Source organism: Oxyura jamaicensis, chromosome 26, assembly GCF_011077185.1.
Source record: "Oxyura jamaicensis isolate SHBP4307 breed ruddy duck chromosome 26, BPBGC_Ojam_1.0, whole genome shotgun sequence".
NCBI classification, from domain to species: Eukaryota; Metazoa; Chordata; class Aves; order Anseriformes; family Anatidae; genus Oxyura; species Oxyura jamaicensis.
The window spans coordinates 2621160-2644307 of record NC_048918.1 but is presented as its reverse complement, the minus strand read 5'-3'; the positions used below and the strand labels follow the sequence as shown (position 1 = coordinate 2644307).

Here is a 23148-nt window from a genome sequence, read left to right as displayed (position 1 = left end):
AGTAAAGGGCCAAATTAAAGAGAAGGAGTAACATCCACAAAGGGGAATACCCTGGGGGCAGGAAGGTAGAGAGAACCTAAATATCATTCTTCTATTAACGGTTAGGGACTTTTCTCCATAGGAGTTTGTGTAGCTTTGCACCAGGCTCTGCTCAGGAGCCTGTGCCAACTCATTTTGATGTGACTGAGTCACTCCTGTGCTCATCACGTAGGTATATACATCAGAGAAGCAGGCTGGGAGTCTGCAAGGATATATGCATCATGCATGTATCTTTGCCATGTTTCCAGGATGGGGAATAAGATGAATTAACGTTGAGTAAAGGATTACGTGAAAGTTTCCTCCAGTAAAGCTGGAGGAGTTCAGCTCCTAGCAGGCAGAGAACAAAGCAAGAAGGTGAAGTCCATCCACAGGGGTGCCTGTTCACGTGCTGAGGGCATGCAGCGGGAGGACATAGAAGGCTGTTGAGAATGAATCACACTTTTTAGGTGGAGGACAGTTTTTGAATTGGGCAGGAGGCTGTCTCACAGCAATAGATGGGTATCAGTTTTGAAGGCAATACACATTCACTGCTCTTTGTATTCATCTGCTTTTCAGCAAGGATTTGATAAGAACATGATGGGATCTTTAGCTGGAACAACCTTCAGGACTCTCTCCTCCAGATTTTAGGAGCCTCTCCATGCACTTCTGGGCTGCAGGTGAGAATGGGGCCCACATCCATGGGGAAAGGGTGGTTGGGGGCAGAGGAGCAGTGCATGAGCCCCATCAGCATTTTGCTCTTTTTAGTCAGCCCCAAAGTGGTGTGTGTGTGTGTGTGTGTGTGTGTGTGACATCTTCATCTTAAGTCCTATCAGCCCAAATTGCAAAACATTTGGTTTGACAAAAAGTCATAAGCCATGCGGATCCTGGGCTTAGTGCAGATGCTGCCCACAGTACACAGCTGTGCAACCTGGACAGGCTCAGAGCAGATGTCGTGGGATGGACAAAGCTGCTGGAGACAGCGATGCCTCGTGCCATTATCCTTAAACATTTTATGAGCACTTAAGAATCTGCCTGTAAGCCTCATGTCAAAATTTGGAACTATAGGGTACCATCCAAATAATCCCAATAGAGAAACCAGGTTGGAGAGATCAAGGGCAGACTTTTCAGAGCATCACTAGGATATTTTTTCAGTGTGGGATGAGGCCTGAATCTGCAAAGTACTTCTGATTCATAATTCCCACTGAAGGGAAAGGTGTTGAGCAGCTCTGCATTTCTTCATGTATCAGATCTCTCTATAAGGTGGTATGGAGTTTACGGAGAATGAATTATTTTCTCTCTTCCCCAACATGCTATTTGCAGTCAAACGAAGCACAGTCCTGATGTAAGAGGGAATGGCAAAGCCCAGTTCTCTCCTTCTCCCCAGGCATAGACTTTGTTTCTTGCTTTGTTGGGTGGTTTCCACTGGGACTCAGTCTGATACTTCAGAGGAGTGTGGGAGTCCAGGGGGAAGAGCTATGGGCAACACAGAAACTGAGGACAGGCCAAGGGAAAAGATTAAAAGTTAGCTTTGAATGTAAAGAAAAATATTTCTTGAATGCTTTAATTATCTGGGTATTTCTTTTTTTTTCTTTATTTTTCTCCATTTCAGAATTTGGAATCGGTTCATGTCCAGGAAGACAACCCTTTCACAATTACTTAGGATGTTAAAGATGTAGATTGTTTCTGAGTTAAACTCAACTGTAAAGCAAACTAAACATATGGATTTCATGTGGATGATACTGATATTTTTAAGCATTTTCTTCTTTTTAGGGGGGAGAAGGGACTTTTAACGAAGTTATACTTTCTTGATGTCAATAATTATTTTTTTTTTGCAAAGAGTGTGTCTGTGTAACTATGTACATGTTGCTGTGTATGTGTGCATGCAGACAACATACATGTGCACACTTGGCATGTAGGATCTTTCTACGGGCATAGCCCCTGTCTTCCACCAGAAGTCAGTGTGATTTGTGCAGTTTAACCCCCTTGTAGAGTTTTGATAAATTCCACCCGATCCATGCACCAAATGCTGCCACACTAAATAATTGTCACAGCCTATTTTTACTCACTAGTACAAAAATTACCAGTTTTATGTTAAGTTCCCCCATTGCAGATGGCTATTTTAAACAGGTACACACAACAGTACTCTTCTTTAAAAAGGCTGGTTATTCCTAACATTTATGAACATGGGCTTCTTTTCTGCTTTTGATTTTTTCTCCGATGAACTCTTATAGTTATTAGTATTTTCTTTCCTGTCATGTGAACTCTTTATCTCAAGAAGCAAATTGACGTCTGCTGATTCTCCTGGGTCTCAGTAACCATTCTCTGAAGCTATACGTGAGGGGACAATTATAACACATCTGCAGAGCATGAATACACCGGGTCCCAAATCGTTTTGAGCACCGGAACAACGCCATCTCATGACTGTACCTGGACAAATGTGGCTTTTGAGAAGCTGAGCTGGAGACAGGAGGAGTTTGTTTTCCCCAGGGTCACTCACTGACTGCCACCCAGGGCTCAAGAGTGAGGGATGTGGCCTTTTTAATCACCATTTGTTTGTACTGATAGAGGTAAAGAAATAGCATTAATATGCAAAGAAGTATAAGCATGTGTGTGAAGTCAGAAGATCAGACACCCAGGGAAAGGACCAGCTAAGGATGCATTTGTGCAGGGGTACCAGACATTGTTTTGCAGATGCCAAGGGTTCAGGAGGTGCTTGGAAAGGACGAGTTATGGAGCTGAGTCTGGAAAGGGAAAAACAGTCTCACTTTTTTAAGTGTCAGCCTCCTCACTTGGTGGCAAGTGGTATCTCATTGACTTGACAGATATTCTGTGATTCGTGACTGCTGAGGGTCTATCCATAACATTCAGGTTGGCTTTAACACAGCTCCAGACCTAAGAAATGTGGTGGCACTTGTCCCCCATTTTGACGGGACAGAGCACGTGTCTGCAGAGAGGGAGATCGTTTGTCTGCTGGTTTTTCTCTTGGACTACAAAGGGTGGCTTAATCTTGTGCACTTTAATGAGCAACAACTATTTGCTTGCATTCACCCACGTTCAGTCGAGAGCTTTCTGTGCAGAGCTCCCAGCCAAATGAAAGAGAAAAAAGCACCTTTGAAGTGGAGAGCTAGAACCAGGTGAATCCGGTAGGACAGTTTCAGGAGCATTTAAACAGCAGCAAAGGAGCCCAGGCCCGTGGGCATGCCCTTGCCATACCTGCCAGATGTTACGTAGCTGGATATACATTCTCATTTCATGGTTCAAAATGTTTTCGGCAGGACCCAAGACTATGGACGTCCAAAATGGCTGCAGTATCCGCAGGAAGGATTGTTACAGTTTTGGTGTAAAAGTATTTTGCGTGCAATTTTGCATTCAGATTTGTTCCTGTAATTACATGTTAGACTGAAGTCCTGGGAGCTAATGTTTTTCCCTGTAAAATTAATTGGGGAAAGCTAACTACAAAATGTAATGATGGAATATTGAGGAAATTCATTCTAATTGGCTGTTATTTAAGCTTTATTTTAAAACAGTGCTGCTGCTTTCACCGGTAATGCAGTTTACTATAGTGCTATATTAGGCACAAAGAGCTGTAGCTATATGATAATCATCTCACAATTAAATTTACAAGTACTGGAGATTGCATTACTAACTATTAAACTCAAAGGACCAGATACATCAGTCCCATAAACGTTATTAGTACAGTAAAGTTTTTTTTTTCTTTCTTTCTTTCTTTCTTCCTTTCTTCCTTTCTTCCTTTCTTCCAAATCCAATAAAACAATAAAAATTGAATCTGTCTCCATCCTCGAGATCTTCCAAACTTGACTGGACACAGCCCTGAGCAGCCCAATCTGGCTCTGAGGCTATCCCTGCATTGAGCTGGGCAGACCAGAGAGGTCCCTTCCAATTTTAATTTCCTTATGATGCTGCTGCATGTTGCTGCTCTCATACCTCAAAATATAGCTAACTTGAGAGGGCAGGGTGCTGCGTGAAGTGCTCTGCCACCCCAGGGCTGTTTTGCAGCTATTTTTTTCCCCCAGGAAATTCTCTGATACTCAACTCTATTTTCCTCTCAGTTTCTCCTTGTAAAATCTGGACTTCAGATTCTACCCAAATCGGAGAAGTGACCCTGATGCCCAGCTGTGAAAGGAAAGGAAAATCAGACTTACTGGAGTAACTGGTGTTGCTCATCACCAGTGCTTTGGGACCTTCTTTTCCAAGCAATGCTTCTCCCAGGGGCAGAGCTCAGCACTGCAGTACTTGCATGCTGTTCTCACCTCCAAAGTAAAGGTTTTTCATTCTAGGGAGACGTTGTTTTTTAAAGGCATGTCTTTAACTCTAACACCTGCTTCGATGAGCTGTTTTCCTGGTTTTCATTTGTGCAAGAGCCAAGCAGTGCACATCCCCAGTGATACGGGTGAGGCAGGGGCAGAGTACGTGGCTCACGCTCTGGGTCGTAGTGATGGAGAATTACTGAGGAGGGAAGGACCATAGCTAGCAGCACCGTGAGCTCTGCCAGCAGCAGAAATAAGAGCAGATGGGGCTTGATTTGTGCGCAGGACACACAACCATGTAAATAAATACCATACTTGTCTGTCCTGGGCTTAGCAGAGCTTTTTGGTCTATTTTCTCATAAAATGCTTTGTTTGTTTGTGTATGTACAATCTAACCCACCCCAGCATTTCAGAAGCCTCATGGACGAGTAGAAGGCAGTAGGCAGTTTTATTCCTCTCTGACCATACACCAGTTTGTGACCACCTTAGCCTACCAGTCCATAGCTATACAGTGTATTCTGTAAGATATAGGTATGTGAGAATAATGTATCAGAGTTTTGTTTTGGCTGTACTGTATGTATTTGCTTCATTGGAAAAGCTGAAATCAATAAAAATTGCTGGAATTTCTTCAAGCTTCCTGTATTGGATGGTTTTATTTTTGCTGTCTTGCCATGATGTTGGGAATGAATAAAGCATCTGTTTGAGAGGTTTGCAAGAGCCTGTTACCCTGCAGCATTCAGCCACTGGTCTCACCACTGGTCTGTTCTGCCTTTGCTGATACAAGGAATGAAGCTGTAAAGCCTGTTTCCTCCACCATTACATCTTTGGCAAGCCTCAGAAGCTTTCTCTCCCATGAGCTTTTACAGTTCAACCTACGAAAAATTTAAGTATTGATAGCATCATCTGTGTCACCTCTATGGATCCACACTTTGTTGTGGAAAATAATAATAATAATAATTTCTTCCCAACCTGACTCACATGAGCAGTGTTTGAAGCTACCTTGGTCTTATATTTAAAAAGTGAGATGAGTTGATGCTCCCCAGTGTCTCAGACAGCCATGAGCTGTCTTTGGTCAAGGCTGGGAAGTCCCAGACCAGTTCCTCAGACACAGCCGTCGTTCATCGTGCACGGTGACCTACTCTGAACCTGTCCCAATTAAATTATTTCCTGCAGAGATGGGGAGGCCAGAACTGCATTCAGTATGCAAAGTGTGACTAAGCTGTGGGTTTATTTAGGGATGTAATAGCCACATTTTTGTTCTCTTCTGCTTCCCTAGTAATACGTAAAACTCAGCTTGCTTCCTGCACCACTGTTGCGCATTGAGCTGTCACTGGGATGGGACCATCTATCATAAAGTTCCAAGTCAACTCCAAGCCCATCATTTAGGAAGATAACTTTATTTCACCCCAAGTGTATCACCTAACATTTTCTAAGCTGATGTTTCTCGGTCATTTATCACCCATTCCTTATTGATCTATAGTTCACCCAAGTTTTGTATACAGGCATCACTTTTAGTCCTCAGGTACGTGGCCATGTAGGTTTTCCCCTATCAGGTATTGGATGCTGTAGGAATCTTCCCCATTTCTCGGAGGCATCACATATGAAAGAAAGAGAGAGAGAGAGAAAGAAGAAAGATCTTTCTCTGCTCTTCCCCTTTCCAAGTATTCTTTTCATCCTGATATCTATTGGCCCTCCAGTCTCTGTGGCAGACCTTCGTATAATTGAAGACACTTATTTTTTGTCTTATTCTTATGACTTTGCTCCTTCATGTCCTTTTTGGCATATTTAGTTCATTTTACATTTAACCTGGCAGCGGTTATGAAGTTTTTCCTACTTTTGTCTCCAGCTATTTGAATGACACCTTCTGATAATTTCCCTCTCCTGCTGCTTAACCCAGCCAGCTCCCTTCTGCTCTTACTCGAGGATTTCTTAATTGGTGGGATGTACTGGGTTTGTCTTTCAATATAATAAGCATAACCTGCACTGCCTATAATGTTCAATTCACCCTTTTTGCTTCTCCTTAACAAGCATCATCCTTTAAGTTCCCCTTTCAGAAGAAGTACACAGTGGTGGAAGTTTAGGCTGCTCTTGATCCAGATGTTGATGGTACAGAGCAGGTCTACAAATGTAAGATTTGGGACCAAACCCTTCATGCTAATCTGGACCAATTTTAAGGCTGCATCTGCCTTGGGGACTTCCCAGCCTGCTCCGAGGAATTGCTGTCAACAGCATGTAAGGTTTTGGTCTCTGCATCACAACCTGCAGCAGCTGTGACCTGACCTACATGGGGACAATTGAAGTGCAGGACGCACAGAAGATGCCGTGATTCCTGTGCTGGGGAACACTGCAGAGTACAAATACCAATGGCAGCACTGCAAAAGCAACAGGGAAGCAGCATCCTCTCGATCTCCTTCAGAAGATGGCTTTTCAGAGAAGAAACCTGGCAAAGGGGAACGTGATCTCAGCTATGAGGAGTGTTTAGCTTGTTTACTCAAGGCAAGGTTTAGGGATAATCCTTACCACTGACAAGTGTCTTATGAAAAGAGGATTCATAGCCTATCAGACAGACTAGGCACATCCTGTAAATCCATGCATAGAAAAAGGGGCAGGCATCGCCCCGTGCCATTTTGCACAGAGCTCCTTTCCAGGAACACCCTCTGCTTCTCTGCTGAGATTTTTGAAGGCTGGGAAAGCACCAGAGCATTAAGCACAGAGGCAAAGCACCAAAACCCAAACTCCTTAAGCAGCTTTGGATGGACCTTATACAGCAACACTTTGAAAAAGAAATTGCATTGGCAGCCATGATCGTTCCTTACCGAAGCTGTTTCTAGGACAGTGCATATTTCCAGTTGGCTTTGAATGTAGTACCTAAGCAATTGTCTTACGAAAGCCCTTATGGAACAGTGTATCCAGAACTCCTTGGGAGGATTAACTATCAATATCGCATGTGCTGATGATGTCAGTTCCACAGCTTCTTCAGGTACAATCCGCACCTGAAGGCACAGCCAAGAACGGTCACATAAATTATAGGCTAGGAAAGCAAGTAGTCTCCCACTGAGTCTAGCAGAGATGCAGAGTGTCTAAAATTAATGCAGATGAGTCCTACCTCCGTATTCTTGAGCAGGCTCTCTGGACACTGAAGAAGGACAGGTCATGTGTCATTGTAGATTGCAGCACATGGCTGAAATTTAGAAATTAAAGGTTGCTCAGCAATGAACATGACACTACTATGTGTTTGGATCTCCCTCTGTCCATTTGCGGTATGTAAAATGAATACTAAGAATCTGGAACATGCTTTCATTTGGGGACCATTACCCACATAAGAAAAGTTCATTTTTGGACAGGGCAGCCTGTAGACACACGCAAAGACCACAGGGATGTTGGCAAGAAAAAGACAACCAAGATGCTCCTCGTGTGGTTCAAATGCAGTGAAAGGTCCATCCCCTCCAGAGGCTGGGTCAGGGAGTCATGGACACACTGATTTAGCTCAAAGGCACTGGTATTGCATCAGGGTTCAAGGGAAACAAAAGGGGGTCTGCAGCATGCAGGGCATTCATACAGCATGCCTTCTCCAAAACACAGCAAGCAGTAAGCTCATGGAAACCTTACAGATCCAAGAGCTCATAAGACCTCAAGCAATGCATGAAACTCAACCTCAGAAGCCTTATCCCCGCAATAAAGTAACCCCAGTGTAGCCCCACCAGTCCCACAGTGCCACTTTTGAATCTTTATTGCTGTCTATGATGTGTTTGGAGCAGACTCTGCTCTCCATTTCCAGGCCCATGGGGCACCTTCCCCACAGGTCCCAGGCATCCCCAGAAATACCCCACTGCCCCAAGCCACCACCCAGAGGATCATCACCTCCCAGCCCAAAGCGGTTCCCAATTTGGGCTAATTAAACTGCACAGAGACCACATGGCGCTGCGCAGAGCATCCCTAGGACACACCGAGCCCCAGCCGCACACCGCAATAGCGCAAAGGACCCCACAGTGCCACCACCTCGTGCTGGGACACACTTGCACAGCCAAGCTCTATCTCGGTTTCCCACACCCTGGGCGCGATCACCCCGAGCAGAGGCACCGCCGTGGCATCCCGGTCCCACACGGCACGCTCCCGGAGGACACGTGGCAGCCCATACCAAAAGCCCTGCCCCATAAAAGCCTGGTAGGTGTAAATGAGCTTCAGCATACGCAGGGCACCCGCAGCCCACAGCCCCCATAGCGCTCGTGCACCCACACTCCAGGGCGTCTCCGCCACGGGAGCCAGGGGCACAGGTCAGAGGAAGGCACAAGTCCTGTGCGAGGTGCAATGACTCATTCCTTATTTACCGTCCCTGTAACATTCTTTGCTTTATGCTCCTCCATTGTATAACCCTCATTTGTATCTTTCCCGCAGCTATGTGTCCTTGCAGATTTAATCTCGCTGAGCACAGAAGTTGTTATCTATCCAAGGCCATACTTGGCCCCTTTCTTGGTGTTTTCTAAGCTTGCCTTTGTCCCTTGGGACATGTTGTAGGAAAACCTTTTGAGGGACTCCTGTGAAGCTACCAAACCCAGAACCACGTCTCTCTCTGCTCTAACAGCAGGTCTCTCCTTTGCATGGCTGAGATTCAGGAAGAGCCTTTACAGCCTCATCTCCTCCGTCCACATGGGTGGAGTGGTGACATCCAGAGCAACATTTCCTTGTTTCAGGAAACACCAAGTGCAGTTTGTCAGGATGTGGCATTCCCCCCCTGGATGCTCACACTGAACGACCTCCGTCTGACCAAGCCCCAGTTATGCTCTTCCAACTCCCCTTCCAGCTTTCTGCAGTCTCATGTCAGAAGGGATCTGGTGAGTGGGCAACCACGTCCCAGCTCCCACCCACCCATGCACTGATCCTGGGTGCTGGTGTCACCAATGAGACCCTCGGTGCCCCCAGCATCCCCAGCCAGCAGCAGAGATGAGCAAGACGGCGTCTCTCATGGGGAAGAGCATGAGAGTCTTTGCAGGGTACGAGGGGTGGCACTGGGGAGGAATTGCTGGCAGTAAGTCTGAGGTAGCAGATCTGCTCCCGATCGATGCTTCAGCCAATACTGCAGGTCTCAGGTGCAATCTCAGGTGTCTCGAAGCTGTGAGATGGCCACTTCTGAGCACTGCTCCTGCAGCAGCTCCAGAGCTCGATGCTGTCATACCCAGAGCTTGCAGGAGACCTGCCCGAGCCTGGTTTCTCTCCTCCTGTGGAGCTGTCTGCCTTTCTGAAAATGGGGAGCAAAGCCAGAGGAAATGCCCCCACCCTGCACAGGCGTGCCCGGCTTCCCAAGGCAATGCAATGGAAAAAAAAAAAAAAAAAAAAAAAAAAAAAAAGGCTGGTAGAAATTTCCAGAAGTGATAGCACTATTGGAAGTTCCTGGCACTGCAAAATCCAAATACTTTCCCAGAAAAGCCGAGTTCCTCCCGCCTTTCCCTTTACAAAGAGACTCACAAGTGTGCTGCAAGTTCTTAGCTAAAAGATTTGAGCTCGGGCAATAACTGTAACTGCTTTTGGGTCCCGGGGCCAAGTTTCAGTCTGAGAGATGACCCAGACTGGGTGCTGTGCAATTAAGCATGGCAGGGATTTGCTTTGTGCATCTTATTGCTTTCTTCCTTACGTTTTCTATTCTTTCCCCGGGAAGCCTTTTTATCTCACAGTACAGGTAACTCCTGCCTCAATCAGCAAGGCTCTCTCCTGGCAGAACAGGAAAATCAGTCTCTTGTCAGCAGGGCTGAAAGAAACACTCAAAAAATATAAAGAAATAAATGTGAGGTTGTCTGAGCATTTTGAGTTCCACCCTGAGCTTTTCTTTAGCGCTTTTCAGCCATTAGGAACCCGGTTCTTGTTTCCTTTCAGGGAGGAGAAGCAGCACAGGGGTGCTGAAGGTGATGCTTTGTGTCACAGAGGGGCCACTGGCAGGATCCCAGCAGAACGCTGGATTTCCCAGGCTGCAGCACAGCTAAATGGCTCCCATCACTTTTGTCTGGGCGATGAGAATCTGGCTGTGCCTATCTCAAATCTATTTTTCTCTTTCTTTTTTCTCTTTTCCCAGGGCTAGTCCCAGAAGCAGCCTAGAAATGATTTCCTGAGGGAAGCAGAGAAGCAGAGGGTTAAAGAGCCGGGGGGAAAGGGAGAAGGAGGAGATGGCACAGGCAAGTGTTTATGTTATCCAAAGCGATGACTCCTTGGTACACGGAGCTAAACCCACACCCATTGCCTTTCTGCCCCTGGAACCTGGGCGAAGCAGCAACAGCACTGCAGGGCTCAGCCACCGTGGGAAAGGCAGCGGAGCCCCGGCGAGGCCGGCCGCACGGCGCGACCCGCTGCGGGTGACTCAGAGCCCCACCTTGCTCAGAGCAGGAGGAAGCAGAGCTCGTGGAGAGGCACCCGGGAAAAGGCAGAGCGCGAGAAAAAGACAAGCAAGCCCCCCATGTTCACACACACACGCTCCCCATGATGCTGAGGGTAAAGGAGTGGTGGAGCTACACGTGGCATCAGGCATTGTGGCAGCCCCTGGGGGCACAAGGAGCAGTGGAGGGGTTTTTCCTCCAAACATTGATGCCCAGCAGGGAAAGGATGGTGGTGACTGGTGGGGGGAAATGAGCAGCATCTTACTCATGTGCAGGTAGTGAGCTGATCTGCTTTGCCCTGGGAAGGGCCAAACAGGGCCCCAGGCTGAAGGAGGCAAGAGCAGCATATGCGGGGATGCCTCCTCTGGTGGGGATGCCTCCTCTGTGGCTCTGCCCTTGCCGCTGCCCTCCTGCCGTGCACCCCCCTGCAAGGGCACGAAGGGGCTGTGGCACCCCCAGGAGTCCAAGCTGGGAATTTGGTCCATGCATCTCCTGGTGTTTGGCAGGAGATGGACAGTTCTGCCCTTCATCCTGAGCAGGAGGGCCGAGGGAGCCATGGTAGGGGACGAGGGCCAATGCCACGCAGCCCCATGGCAGTGGAGGCTTGTGAGCGTGATCCGGCAGCAGAGCTACAGACGCTTTCCATAAAGTTCCCAAAGGGGAGCTCAGCTCACCTAGGGCAGAGGCAGCACCTCCATGTGCCCCTGTCTGCTCTCCATGGGGGCACCAGTGTGGCACAGCCTGCCAGAAGCTGCTGCCTTCAGCTTTCATTTGGCAAGACGCTGCAGGGACAATCCCCCTGCGAGAGCACCATGGCTCCCTCCATGCACACCTGTGGATGTGCCACAGGGCTGCTTCTTCCCTGAGTGCCCAGGACCACGAGCACCCTCTGCCCAGACCAGCACCACCACCCTGTCACCCTCCTTTGGGACCATGGAGAGCTGAGAGGAGCTCAGAACAACGTGAAGCACCAAGGTTAGTGCTGAGTCTCACTCACTTGCAGGCACCTGTTGTGGCTCTGAGTATCTGTTCTGTTGCTCTGTTTTTTTTGGGGGGGGCCCATGCCATTAAAACGTGGTGCTGAGCCACCTGCACAACACCCTGCAGTCACAGCAGGAGCTTTCTGCTCCTATTCACTCCAGAAATCCCGGCACAAACCCCCTCACGTAACCTCAGGTGCTCTGAGGTCCCCCCAGATACCTGCTGGCTGCTGGGGCTCAACACCAGCATGCACATCAGGAATCTGCCTCCAGCACAGAGCTTGTGCTGTGCCCTGGGAGAGAGCCCAAACCCTGAGCCTCCGTGTCTGAAGCCAGACTCCTGCTTTCAGCATACCACAGGGCAACACCGCTACTGGTTTCAGACAGACCTTGGCACCTACCAAAACCAGACCGCAGATTCAGGGCCCTAAATTTCACTGTCCAAGGGCAGAGGTGAGTTTGCATCATTGTCTGTTCCAAAGCACAAACCTGAAACACTTTTCTCTGAACCCTGGGATCTTCAGAAGGGATGAGTGATTTCAGAGGTCTCGGGTGTTTACACGTCTTTAACACCCTGTTTTCTTAAAGTCATCTCGGGGCATCTCAACGCCTAATTTGTTCAGCACAAATTTGCCAGTGCTGGTGGTGCTGTGAGGGTGCCCCATGCCTGGCTGCCAGCAGTGCAGAAGGAGATCTACCGTCATCTCCCCTCTGGCTATGGGCAGCAATCATTTGCCCACAACTACCCGCACAGCTTTGCAGGGCTTGTAGGACAGCTTGCTTGCATTATTTTTTTTTTTTAAGCTGCCAAACACCAGGTTTCCATAAGCTGAGCTAAACAACCACATCTGAAAAACTTTCCCTCCAACCCTGGCCTCTATTGCTCATTCCCTGTTAGGAGAAATCTCTTGGGATCAATCCACCCTCACCCGGGCAGCTTAAAATTAGACACTGAAGTCTGAGGTTGTCACTCCGGGTTCCCTACAGAGCCAGTGGAGAGAAATAGTCTGCCCAGCATGTGGTTCTCCCCATTATACGAAAGAGGTGGAAGGAGGGGCAAATTAATAATTTTCTATTTCCACTGCTGATTAAGGAGGTCCAGATGAAGATAAGAAATGCTCAGATGTACCTAGGTTGCCTAAACCTCACCCTTTATCTTTTGTGAGTGCACATACACAAAAACACCCATGCTAATACTGTGTTGCAAAGGGACAAGCTTCATTTCTAGGATGCTGGACTAGCGCTACCCTGGCAGGACGGGGTGCAGAACAACACATTTCCTGTGCCTTTCTGACATGAGAGTGAAACAAGTAGCAGACCACCAAACAGGGTGAAACCAGGTGGAGAAGCTTTGCAGTGCTCCTGCAGCCTGGCGCAGGCAGCCATAGGGCACCTGCATGGGTGTGCTCCCGATTCTTGTCTTGCCATCACCACTCACACTGTTCCTGTTCCTCTGAAAAACCCAGTTCCTGGAATGATCGAGCTGTTTAGGAGGTTCACTTTCCTTTTTTTTTTTTTTTTTTTTTTTTTTTTAAGCAAAAGTCTGCAGAGAAAAGCTTGACATGCTCAGCAACGCCCATGTGCTGGAGGGTAACACATCGTTTTGGTTGGGATTAAGAGGACTTCACTGCAAATAGCTGGGCGCTCTGACTCATGCTCGCAGCTTTGTTCATTTTGCTCGTCCTTAGATGGAAAGCCTTCTAACTGGATTTCCTCGGCAATTTGTGGCTGCTTTCACTGTATCTGGTTGGACATAAAGCAATGCAAAGAGGCCGGGTGCCTAGCAAAGGCTCGCCTGACCGTCCAGCCTTGCCTTTATGGTGGTGCTCTGACCCAACGGGGAAATGGGAGCTGGAAGTTGCATAACCGGTGCCAGTTACCCACAAGGGCAATGGAAATGAGGAAGGTTACCCCCAAAACCGGGATATCACGTATTTGTTTTTTGTGTCCAGCAAGACTCGTACCACAGCCTTTTGCAAAGGTGACTGCTGGGAGTCTGGCAGCTCAGCAAGGGGAGATGCTGTCAGAAACCTGAAGATAAAAAGCGAGTGCCCAGTGAAGCAGTTAGGTATTTAATTTAATGTGTCTTGGAAGATCTCCTCACATGCATGTGTGTGTATACAGACATGTATGCCCAAGGGATGAGGCTCATTCTCTGCCCAGCCTTCTCCCACAGAGAATTGCAGCTGGCAGCACGGCTGGAGCACCATCAGGTCAAGCTGGAGGTCTGCAGGGTGACTAAGGCAGCCCGGGTGCAACCTTTCCCCAAGAAACACATGGGTATTTATGCTCAGGGATGGTCTCAGATTCAATAAGCCACTGAATTTGCATGCGGGGCCATTGCAATGGGAACACAGGGCCAAAAGAGTTCAGGCATCCAAAGGCGAAGGCACAAATCCTCACAGCAGGCCACATCACTGCACACAGCAGTGTTTGAAATGCCTCTGGCAAGAACCCCAAATTGCCAGATGCACAATTACTGACCAGCTATGCAGACAGGGCTGTTGTATCCACTATCCTCCACAGGGCATGGCAGCTGTCTGGCCAGCATGCCCTTTGCAGACATAAAAATAATACTTTCAATATTACTTCTTCTCTTTGAATGTAACCAGACACACATGAGCTGCTCTGTGCTAATTCATCTCACATACAGCATTCTGGGCTATTTAATTTCACACTGCTCTGTAGGATTTCAAGTGCTCAGGTGCTGAACTTGACCACTCACATACCCACATCGGGACATAAACAAAAATAAGGAAACGGCACTGGCCTCATTCTCCCTTTCACATCCAGGTGGTACCTAGTAGGAAACAGACTGAAATTCATGGTCCAAATCTCAAGATTTCAGGTCTTCTGCTAGGGTAGGTGTAAAGCTTAGGGTGCCTGCCAGTTCTGTATGTACTGATGCTAAGCCACCCTCTCCTGCCTGGTGGGCGTTAAGGAGCTTTCATATAAGGAGGTACTGAGCACAGTAAAATGGCATTAGCAAAGAGCTGCACTGAAATAAGGACAGAACTGGGCGTGTGGACAATTCATTTTTTTAGTGCTGTTAAGCATCTTAGGCTGAGCCTGGACGTTATTACTCCGTCACAAAAAAAAAAAAAAAAAAAAAAAAAAAAAAAAAAAAGATTGCAGATAATGAGCTAATAACACTTCACTTTCCCAGCCTGCTTTGCATCTTCAAAGCGCTCCACAAGAACAAACTAATTAACTGTCCAGAGAAGAAGCTCATGACTAAGAGCTGAGAAGCCATGTGAGTCAATCCGCTTGCAACAGGTCTTTGCAGATTTCAGTAAAAATTCATTTTGGAGGAAGGTCTGCTTACTGGCCCGACTGGTCACACCGATCCCAGGCCACATTCCACGGGTGTGAGCGGCGCGGACGGACCCAGCCCGGGAGAAGCCCCACCGACTTCAAAAGAGCAACACCTCGACAGGAATGCCCCAAAACCGACCGTGTGGCTTCCTCCTTCTAATTTGTGTGTGCGCGCACCCGGCGTGCGCTGAAATTGCTGAGCTAACAGTCCCAGTCCCGGCAAACCTCCTCCAAACAAGGGCGCATCCCGATCAGCATGGGAAGGCATTACTGGCAAACAGCCCCATTCCAGTGTCCTGAGAGCATTAATTCCAGAACACCACACCATACCGGGTGTTTTTAATGGAGAATTATCGTTTCTAGCATAACTTTGGGGGGTACTGACCTGGTGTAGCCTTGGAGCTGTGTCTCCAGCTTGAGGAGCAGCACTGAAGTCCCTGCTCTCTTATTCCTTGCTTTGGGCAAATTATTAAGCTTCCACAAGAATGTGACTTCTCCTGCAGTTCCTTGGCTTTTGGGGAATGTGGGTCACATTTGCTTGAGCAAAACAGAGATGAGAACGTCATTTTTTTGCTGTTGGTAAGTGAACTCAGAGGCCCAGCCCTACAGAAAGAATTTAGACATTTCAGGCCAAGAATTTTCTCTTGTAAACTCCTGCCTAGCTGCATAAATCTCCACCAGGAAGCATCCTTGGTCTACCTCTGGGGCAGAACCTCTAAACGAAGACCCAAATTAAACCCAGTTTCCCCACATCCTCAGCAAATTTCAACCCAAATGTTGTGGGGAACTTCTGGGGAGGAACATGGCTGTGGGACATGCTAAAGGGTCGGTGCCTTTCTAAGGGAGACACCCATCCCAGAGGCACTTCATAGACACAAGCCCCCATCTCACAACCCCTCTGTCCGGGGGCTGGTGGGTTTCCAACATGCAGTCCCCCAACCTGAGGGTCCTGAGGAAGGACTTCGCTGTCCCTCTGTTTTGTCCGTGGCACTGGAAAACCAGATACAAAATCGCCAAATCCACTGATGGATCCAGGTGCTTTTAAGTGACCTCATGTCTTTAGGGCAGGTGTTATGGGCCGTGTGCTTTCCCTCAGAGCACTGGGCCAGATTTCCGAAATCTCTCAGCACACTGCAACAAAATCCAAGGAGGAGTTTTGTGCCCAGGAGAGCTCAAGTCTTCGTGAAACGTCCAGGGTTGGGTTTGATGCAGCATCCATGTCTGGGACTCGTCGCAGACAGCGATTGCTCCACTTGGTTCCTCACCTGGTTTGTGGGCAGAGGCTTTAGGGAGTTTCACATCATTTTTCCTTCTTCCCAAAAAAGAAGTGTTTCTTTCTGGGTTGTTTATTGGTTTGCGTGCAAGGAGCTGCCGGTAGGTCGGCCTGTCCCTAGCCCAAGGGCCTGCAAGCTGCAATTGGGACTTTTCCGAAGCTGCCAAGAAATGCCAACAATTTCCAGAATCCTTTAGTTACTCTTCCTTTGCAATGAGGATGTTTGGAAGGCAGCAGTTAATCACAGGGCTCAGCAATTTACCGAGCTAATTGCCCCAGAGGCAAATAACCAGGGGATGAGGAAAAGTTCCCATCCTGCACAAGTGTGCTCCCTCCAGCCAGGACCCTGTCCCCTGGCTTTGCCACCCCCGAGTCACTCTCTGGAGACTTTTCTCTGCCCACTGCTGGCAGAGATGTCTTCAGGGTCTGCTGGTACCTGATTTACCAGGGGCAGCTGGAAGGGCAGCAGGAGGAGCCCTTGATGGAGCTGGAAGACCCCAAGGGATCCCATAGAGGGACCTGGAGCTGAAGGGCCCCAGGGATCCCATGGATGGATCTGGAGCTGAAGGACTCCAAGGATGCTGTGGAGGGATCTGGAGCTGAAGGGCTCCAGGGATCCCATGGAGGGATCTGTTGCCCAGCATCTCCGCACTGCGGTGCTCCACCAGCCGTGGGGGACAGAAGCCCTTTGTGCAGCCAGCCAGCCCCAGGGAGCTCCCCATCCTCCTGGCAAGGCCCTTGGGCACCTCTCCCAGCACCCAAAAATGCTTCTTAGTCTCTGCCAACATGATTTTGCTTGTATGTATTTTGAAGTGTTTGAAACACTGTCCTGGACAAAAGCTCTGGGGTGGAAAATATCTCAAAGCCAAATGTTTGCTTTCCAAAATATGTTGTTAAAAAAAAAAAAAAAAAAAAAAAAAAAAAAAGAGAGAATTGCAAAATTAAATTGAATTTCATCTTGTCTGTTTTATTTTGTTTGAGGTGTGGCATGGCACACAGCCAACAGACTGACAGCCAACAGACTGACAGCCCAGCGCTGCAACGCTGCCTGAAAAGTTACAGTCGCTGCTCTATTTCAACAGGTAATCAACAACATCTGGTTCATCGTGAGAGATCAAAGTGCTTCCCTGGATCAAAGCGTCCTGTCTTTGTCATGATATCAAAGTTAGATTTATTGCTCTGCGAAGGCACAACTGTATTTATTTACGTGTGCAGATAAAAGGTTTGGGCAGCTCACTACGCTTCCGAAACCAGATGAGCGCCCCACACAGAGTAATTTCAATGTTGTGCTGTGCCACCATCTCACACATCAGCTGTAGCGCGTAGCACGGGAAGCGTAAACCAACGTCATACGAAGAGAGCACTGAATGCTGCAGCTCTGCCGGGCTTAGGAACCAGAGCTCAAAGCCACATTCATAAGAGGCAGAGGAGAGATAGGAACTTGGATCTTCCATCTCACCACCTGGTGCTGTAACCGCTTGGCTGTTAGATAAGGGGTGCATTGCCTTCCTCTTCTGCTCTCTCCTCCTCCTCTATGTCTTTTGTTTAAATTGTGGAGGCAAACTGGGCAGAAAAACCTCGGCTTTGTCTGAGCTGAGCTTCGCAGCATCAGGCTGCAGCGTGAACCCTAGCAGCCACAGCGCGGTGGCTGGCACAAGGAGCAGGCAGGGATGGGGCAGGCGTGGTGGCATATCGGGCAGGGGTCAGGGTCCCTGGGCACGCCTGGGTCTGGTGTTGCACTGGAATAATCCGCAGCAGCCCAGCTTCTTGCATATTGATTTCATGCAGGAAGGCAGACAAAGAGAATTGCTTCGTAATGAGGATTTTCCCAGGCACAGGTCATGCTGGGTCTGAAGGCAAAGCCTGCAAGTCCACACTTCAGCACGAATTTTCATCTCTTTGAATTTCCAACGGGCCCAAACTGGAGCTTGTGTGCAGCGGGCACATACCATGTGCTGGGGTGATGCCGTGAGAGCGTGGGGTGCAGCACCTTGCTCTTTGCAAAGGTGATGACACTTTGTGAAGGAAATCCTGTCCTCATTAAACGTGGCCATCAATGGACTTAGGAGCTGAACATGTCCGTCTGAAACAAAATAACCAAAGCTCAGCCTGGCATCCACAACCCATTCGGGGCACCCCAGCTGCTACTGCAACCAGTGCAGAACTAAGGGGGTCCTGAAACACATCCCCAGCCCTTGGGTGTCCAAACCCACTGGGGATGCCCCAGGGATGCCAGGGGCATGGTTCCCCTGTGCCCACCACTGCTGTTTCACCTTACTCCGGAGGCACGTTGCAGGATCGGGCACGGTGAGCTCTGCACGTGTGTGCACACAGGTAGCCGTGGGTGTGTGCACAGAAGTAGCTGTGGCTGAGTGCACGTGCCTGGGACTCTGCATGTGCAAGGGTGTGCACGCTTGAATGCAGCTCCCTTCCCCTGTGGGGACACAAAACTGAGAGGAGCAGCTGACACACCAGAGAGTTGTGCTGCCATCCAGAGGGACCTGGACAGGCTGGAGAAATGGGCTGCTGGGACCTCATGGGGTTCCCTGAGATGTGCCAAGCCCTGTCCCTGGGGAGGACCAGCCCCAGCCCCAGGACGTGCCGGGGGCACCCACAGGGAAGCAGCCAGGCAGGAAAGGCCCTGGGGACCCCTCAGGACACCAAGGTGTCCAGGAGCCAGTGACGTGGGTCACAAAGAAGAAAATGGTGTCCTGGGCTGCATCAGGCAAAGCACTGCCAGCAGGGTGAGGGAGCTGATCCTGCCCCCTGCTCAGCACCTGCAGCGCTGGGACCAGTGCTGGGCTCCCCGACATGACAGAGAGCTGGGCAGCCTGGTGGTGAAGGTGCTGAGGGACTGGAGGATCGCTGCTGGGAGCAGAGGCTGGGAGCTGGGGCTGCTCAGCCTGGAGAAGAGGAGCTCAGGGGAAGATCCCCAAGGCCTGCATGTTCCTGCAGGGAGGGGATGAGGGGACGAAGCTGGGCTCTTGGCAGCGATGCCCAGGGCCAGGCCCAGAGGGCACAACCCTGGAGCCCAGGAGATTCCCCCTGACCCCCCTGGCACAGGCTGCCCCGAGGCTGTGGGGTCTCCTCCTTGGGGAGCTCAAACCCACCTGGACATGACCATGGGCACCCTGCTTGGGGTGGCCCTGCTGGGGCAGGGGGGGAACCGGAGGGACCCAGGGGGCCCTTCCCACCTCCCCCACTCTGTGATTTTGTGATTCAGACCTGGGTACTGCCCGTGACTGCCAGAGCTGCCTCTGCAGCTTGGCTGCTCCCGCCAACCACCACAGCAATGCTGGTGCTCAGCACCACACCAGGCCAGGAGATGCAGTGCAGCACCGCCTTTACCACTCACAATCCCTACGGACCCTTTTGGTCTCAGCATCTCAGTGCTCATGCCAGGGGTTGCTGCCTGCACCAACGAAGAGCATGGTTTACAGCCAGGGCTTCAGCTGAAACCTGGGCATGAAAGCACAAGCAAAAGCAGTGATTCAGACATCAGTAGGAAGCTTATTTTCCTTCCACTAAATGCCAATAAAATGCTGCTTCCAGACAACTGCTAAACCCTTTTCCTTTCCATCCCAGAGCATTGCTGCCTGCTTTGTCAGCAGGACCTGTCTCATGGGCATGGGTCATTGTGTAGATGCTAAACTGTGCTTACGGTGCATTAAAGTCCTCATTGACGATTTTACAGTTCTGTGGAATCAGCATAAAGCGTGGGCGACTTCTACGAGGTAAAGGTGATTAACTGTTACCTATGGGCTGGCTACTACAGGCAGAGATTTACAGGGCTAAGATATTAATTGACACTCATAGTTTTATGGGGCGTTTATAAATAACCATAAGAAACTTGCAAGTGTCAGGTATTCTCTGCATGCCACCCAGGACATGGGAGTTGGTGCACCTCCAACTTCACACTGTGCCTGTTGGGGGGGACAAAACACCCCAGCACCTCCAAGGTGTGGATACCCCAACTGACAGGGCCAACGAGGGGCTCAGCATCACCACTGTTGAGCCACACGGGGCCCTGGCAGCATTTCAGCTTCAAGAGCTGCCGCTCCATCACCCTGTGGACCCTCGTGGACCACTGCAGCTACACCGTGTGCTGTAATGCTGGTAGTCTGGGTACACACATCTCTGGCTCCCTGGGGTATGTGCTGGCCAGGTGGCCCCAGGACAGCAATTGCCTGTGCTGCCTAGAGCATCCCAGGCGAATATGACCTGGACAAAGACATGAGCAGGCTGTTTCTGTCTGTAGTGGTGGTGGCAGGACTGGGCTCTTCAGAATCTGTGTTTCAGCCTCTGGGAACCAATCTGGGTCTTGAGTAGGCTGAGAAGAGCATGAAGCTGCCTTGCACACAGCTCGGGTTTCTGCTGCAGCCCAAAACATCAGAGCAATATTCCACCAGCGCCTTCTAGGTAACAAATGCATCTTTTTTTGCATCTGCTCCAGCACATGGGGACAGTGGTGCCCTGCTGTGGGGCTGCATCAACACACCACAAGATGCACACAGTTGTGAGACCTGGGCAGAGGTTCCTAATGCCATGGTCGGGGCTCAGGCAGTTGTGCTGAGACCCCCGTGCTGGGATCCCCATGCTAAGCACAGTGCTTTATACCCTGGGCTGGAGCTTCGAGGCACCCTGCAGCCCTTTGGCCAGGGCAGTGGCACCACTGGGGAGCACAGAGGTGTGATGCACCATGCTGCGGGACGTGAGCCTGCATTGCAGCCAGAGCCATGCACCCCTCCGTGGCACCTGCCAGTGCCTCTTAGAGCAGCCAAAAACCTCCTGTACTGCACAGTCCATGGGGGCCACCACCTGGTTCCTGTCCAGGGCTTTGGCTGAGACACCAGAACTGCCCTTGAGAGGACACCGGTTTCACATGCTGTGCTCCAGAGTGATGCTGCGCAAGGGATTGCTCATCAAATGAGGATGTTTGCATGCTGTGCCCAAAGATGCTGTTGCTCTGCAATGTGCTAGAAGATGCTACTCCTCGTAGCTCCTGAGGTTAGAGAGTGAACCCGCTGCTTGGGAAGGGCAGGGTCTCTGCCCCTTGTACTGCGCTCTAGAGGATGTTGATGCTTTGGGTTAGCATCCAGAGGTCCTGCTGCCCACATGGACACTGGGGCCCCACAGCAGCTAGCAGACACTAGCACAGTGCCAATGTTCCCGGTGGCACAGCAGAGCGGCTGTTAGGACCCACTGTGAGTCCCCAAAGGCTGCTGTCAGGGGCCCCTCACTCCACAACGCACAGCGGTGTGGCCAGCCCCATCCTACTGCTGCACTAACCCAAGACTCATCCTCTTGCAAAACACGTGGCATGCGTGGCAGGATGGGGACAGCACGCCCGGACATCACTCACCAGCACACAGCACCCTGCACCGCACCCCAGCAAACCTTGGCACAACGCGCTGCACCCATACAACCATCCCGCAGCCCATGCAGCACTCGGGATGCAAGCAAAACCCCAAAGAAGACCCCAGACGGCCGTGCCATGTCCCAGGGGATACCAGCATCACGCTCTACCAGGCCCACTGGTGGGGGGACATCCACGGACACGGGTGGGAGACGCAGCAGGGCTGGGCGCTGACTCAGGGTGCAGGGAGCAGGGAGGGAGGTGCCGGGCGGGGAGGAGGGCGCCGGTTTCGGCCCCGGCGCGCAGGGAGCTGGGCTGGCAGGGGGCCAGCGCGCTGCCGGGACAGGCCGTGCTGTGGGAAGCAGGGAGTGCCGCCGTGCCCCCACCCTGGGCGCTGCCGCCCGCGGGGACGGGCAGAGCGGAGGCAGCGCCTCTGAGTGGCACCGGGCGCCCGCATGGGCACAGCCCCTTGCTTCTGCAAAAAGGTTTAGGGGATCGGTTTTTGGAGCTATGGGGAACGGGGTGGCTCCAAGTTGTAACCTTCTGCCCTGAGTGATGGTCTCTGCCAGGGGTCATGCATCAAGGTAGGGTGGGAATGTCACTGGTTGGACCTTTGCTGTCCTCTGGGGATTTAGGGCCATGGGAATGCTGCGGGACTTGGAAATGCTGAGCTGGAGGATCGCTGCTGGGAGCAGAGGCTGGGAGCTGGGGCTGCTCAGCCTGGAGAAGGGGAGGCTCAGGGGCAGCTCCCCAAAGCCTGCACGTTCCTGCAGGGAGGGGATGAGGGGACGGAGCCAGGCTCTTGGCAGCGGTGCCTGGGGCCAGGCCCAGAGGCGCTGGGCACAACCTGGAGCCCAGGAGGCTCCCCCTGACCCCCAGCAGCACGGCTGTGCTGGGGGTGCCACAGCCCTGGCACAGGCTGCCCGAGGCTGTGGGGTCTCCTCCTTGGGGAGCTCCAAACCCACCTGGACGTGTCCCTGGGCACCCTGCTCGGGGTGGTCCTAATGGGGCAGGGGGGACCGGAGGGACCCAGGGGGCCCTTCCCACCTCCACCACTCTGTGACTCTCTGTCTCCATGATTTCATGCCCCAGCACTTCCAGCCTCCCCAGCTCTACCCCTTTTGTCCCAAGAAGGTTCCAGGCTCATCCCTCCACACCTGGGTTTTGAGGAAGCGGGTGATAGGAGGCTGGTTGCCCTCCACATGCTGCCTCTCTGAAGCTGAGGATCTCTCCCCAAAACCTGGTGGCACGTGTTGAAGCAGGCACCGATTGACAGGCAGCACCAGGAAAGCTGCAGGATGTTCCTGCATGGCTGGGCCTGGGACAGGGGGGAACAGGCAGCCCCAGCATGAAGGGAGAGGAAATTTCTTGCCAAGTGTGACAAGCAGCCCATGAAGCTCCACCATCCTGTGCATCCAGCCCTTCCCCATTACTTCCCCCATTAAGGGAGAAGCCTCACAGCCCAGATGTTGTTGAGCAACAGCAAGGGACAAGCCTGGTGCAAGCCTGGTGTCTTCTGCTGGCCCGCAGGCCAGATGCATGCCCCAAGAACTCTTGGGAATACGCAGCAGATGTG

At 50.7% G+C, this 23148-nt stretch overlaps 1 protein-coding gene across 1 annotated transcript in view; it reads left to right on the top strand.

Moving 5' to 3' along the window:
- The window catches only part of PKP1 (plakophilin 1), a 45114-nt gene extending 40192 nt beyond the window's left edge, over window positions 1–4922 (top strand). The window contains exons 13-14 of the mRNA XM_035347347.1: window positions 595–695; window positions 1628–4922. Coding sequence (XP_035203238.1) covers window positions 595–666 — 72 coding nt within the window. The 3' untranslated portion in view covers window positions 667–695; window positions 1628–4922. The remainder of the gene's footprint in view (window positions 1–594; window positions 696–1627) is intronic.
- The last annotated feature ends 18226 nt before the right edge of the window (window positions 4923–23148 follow it).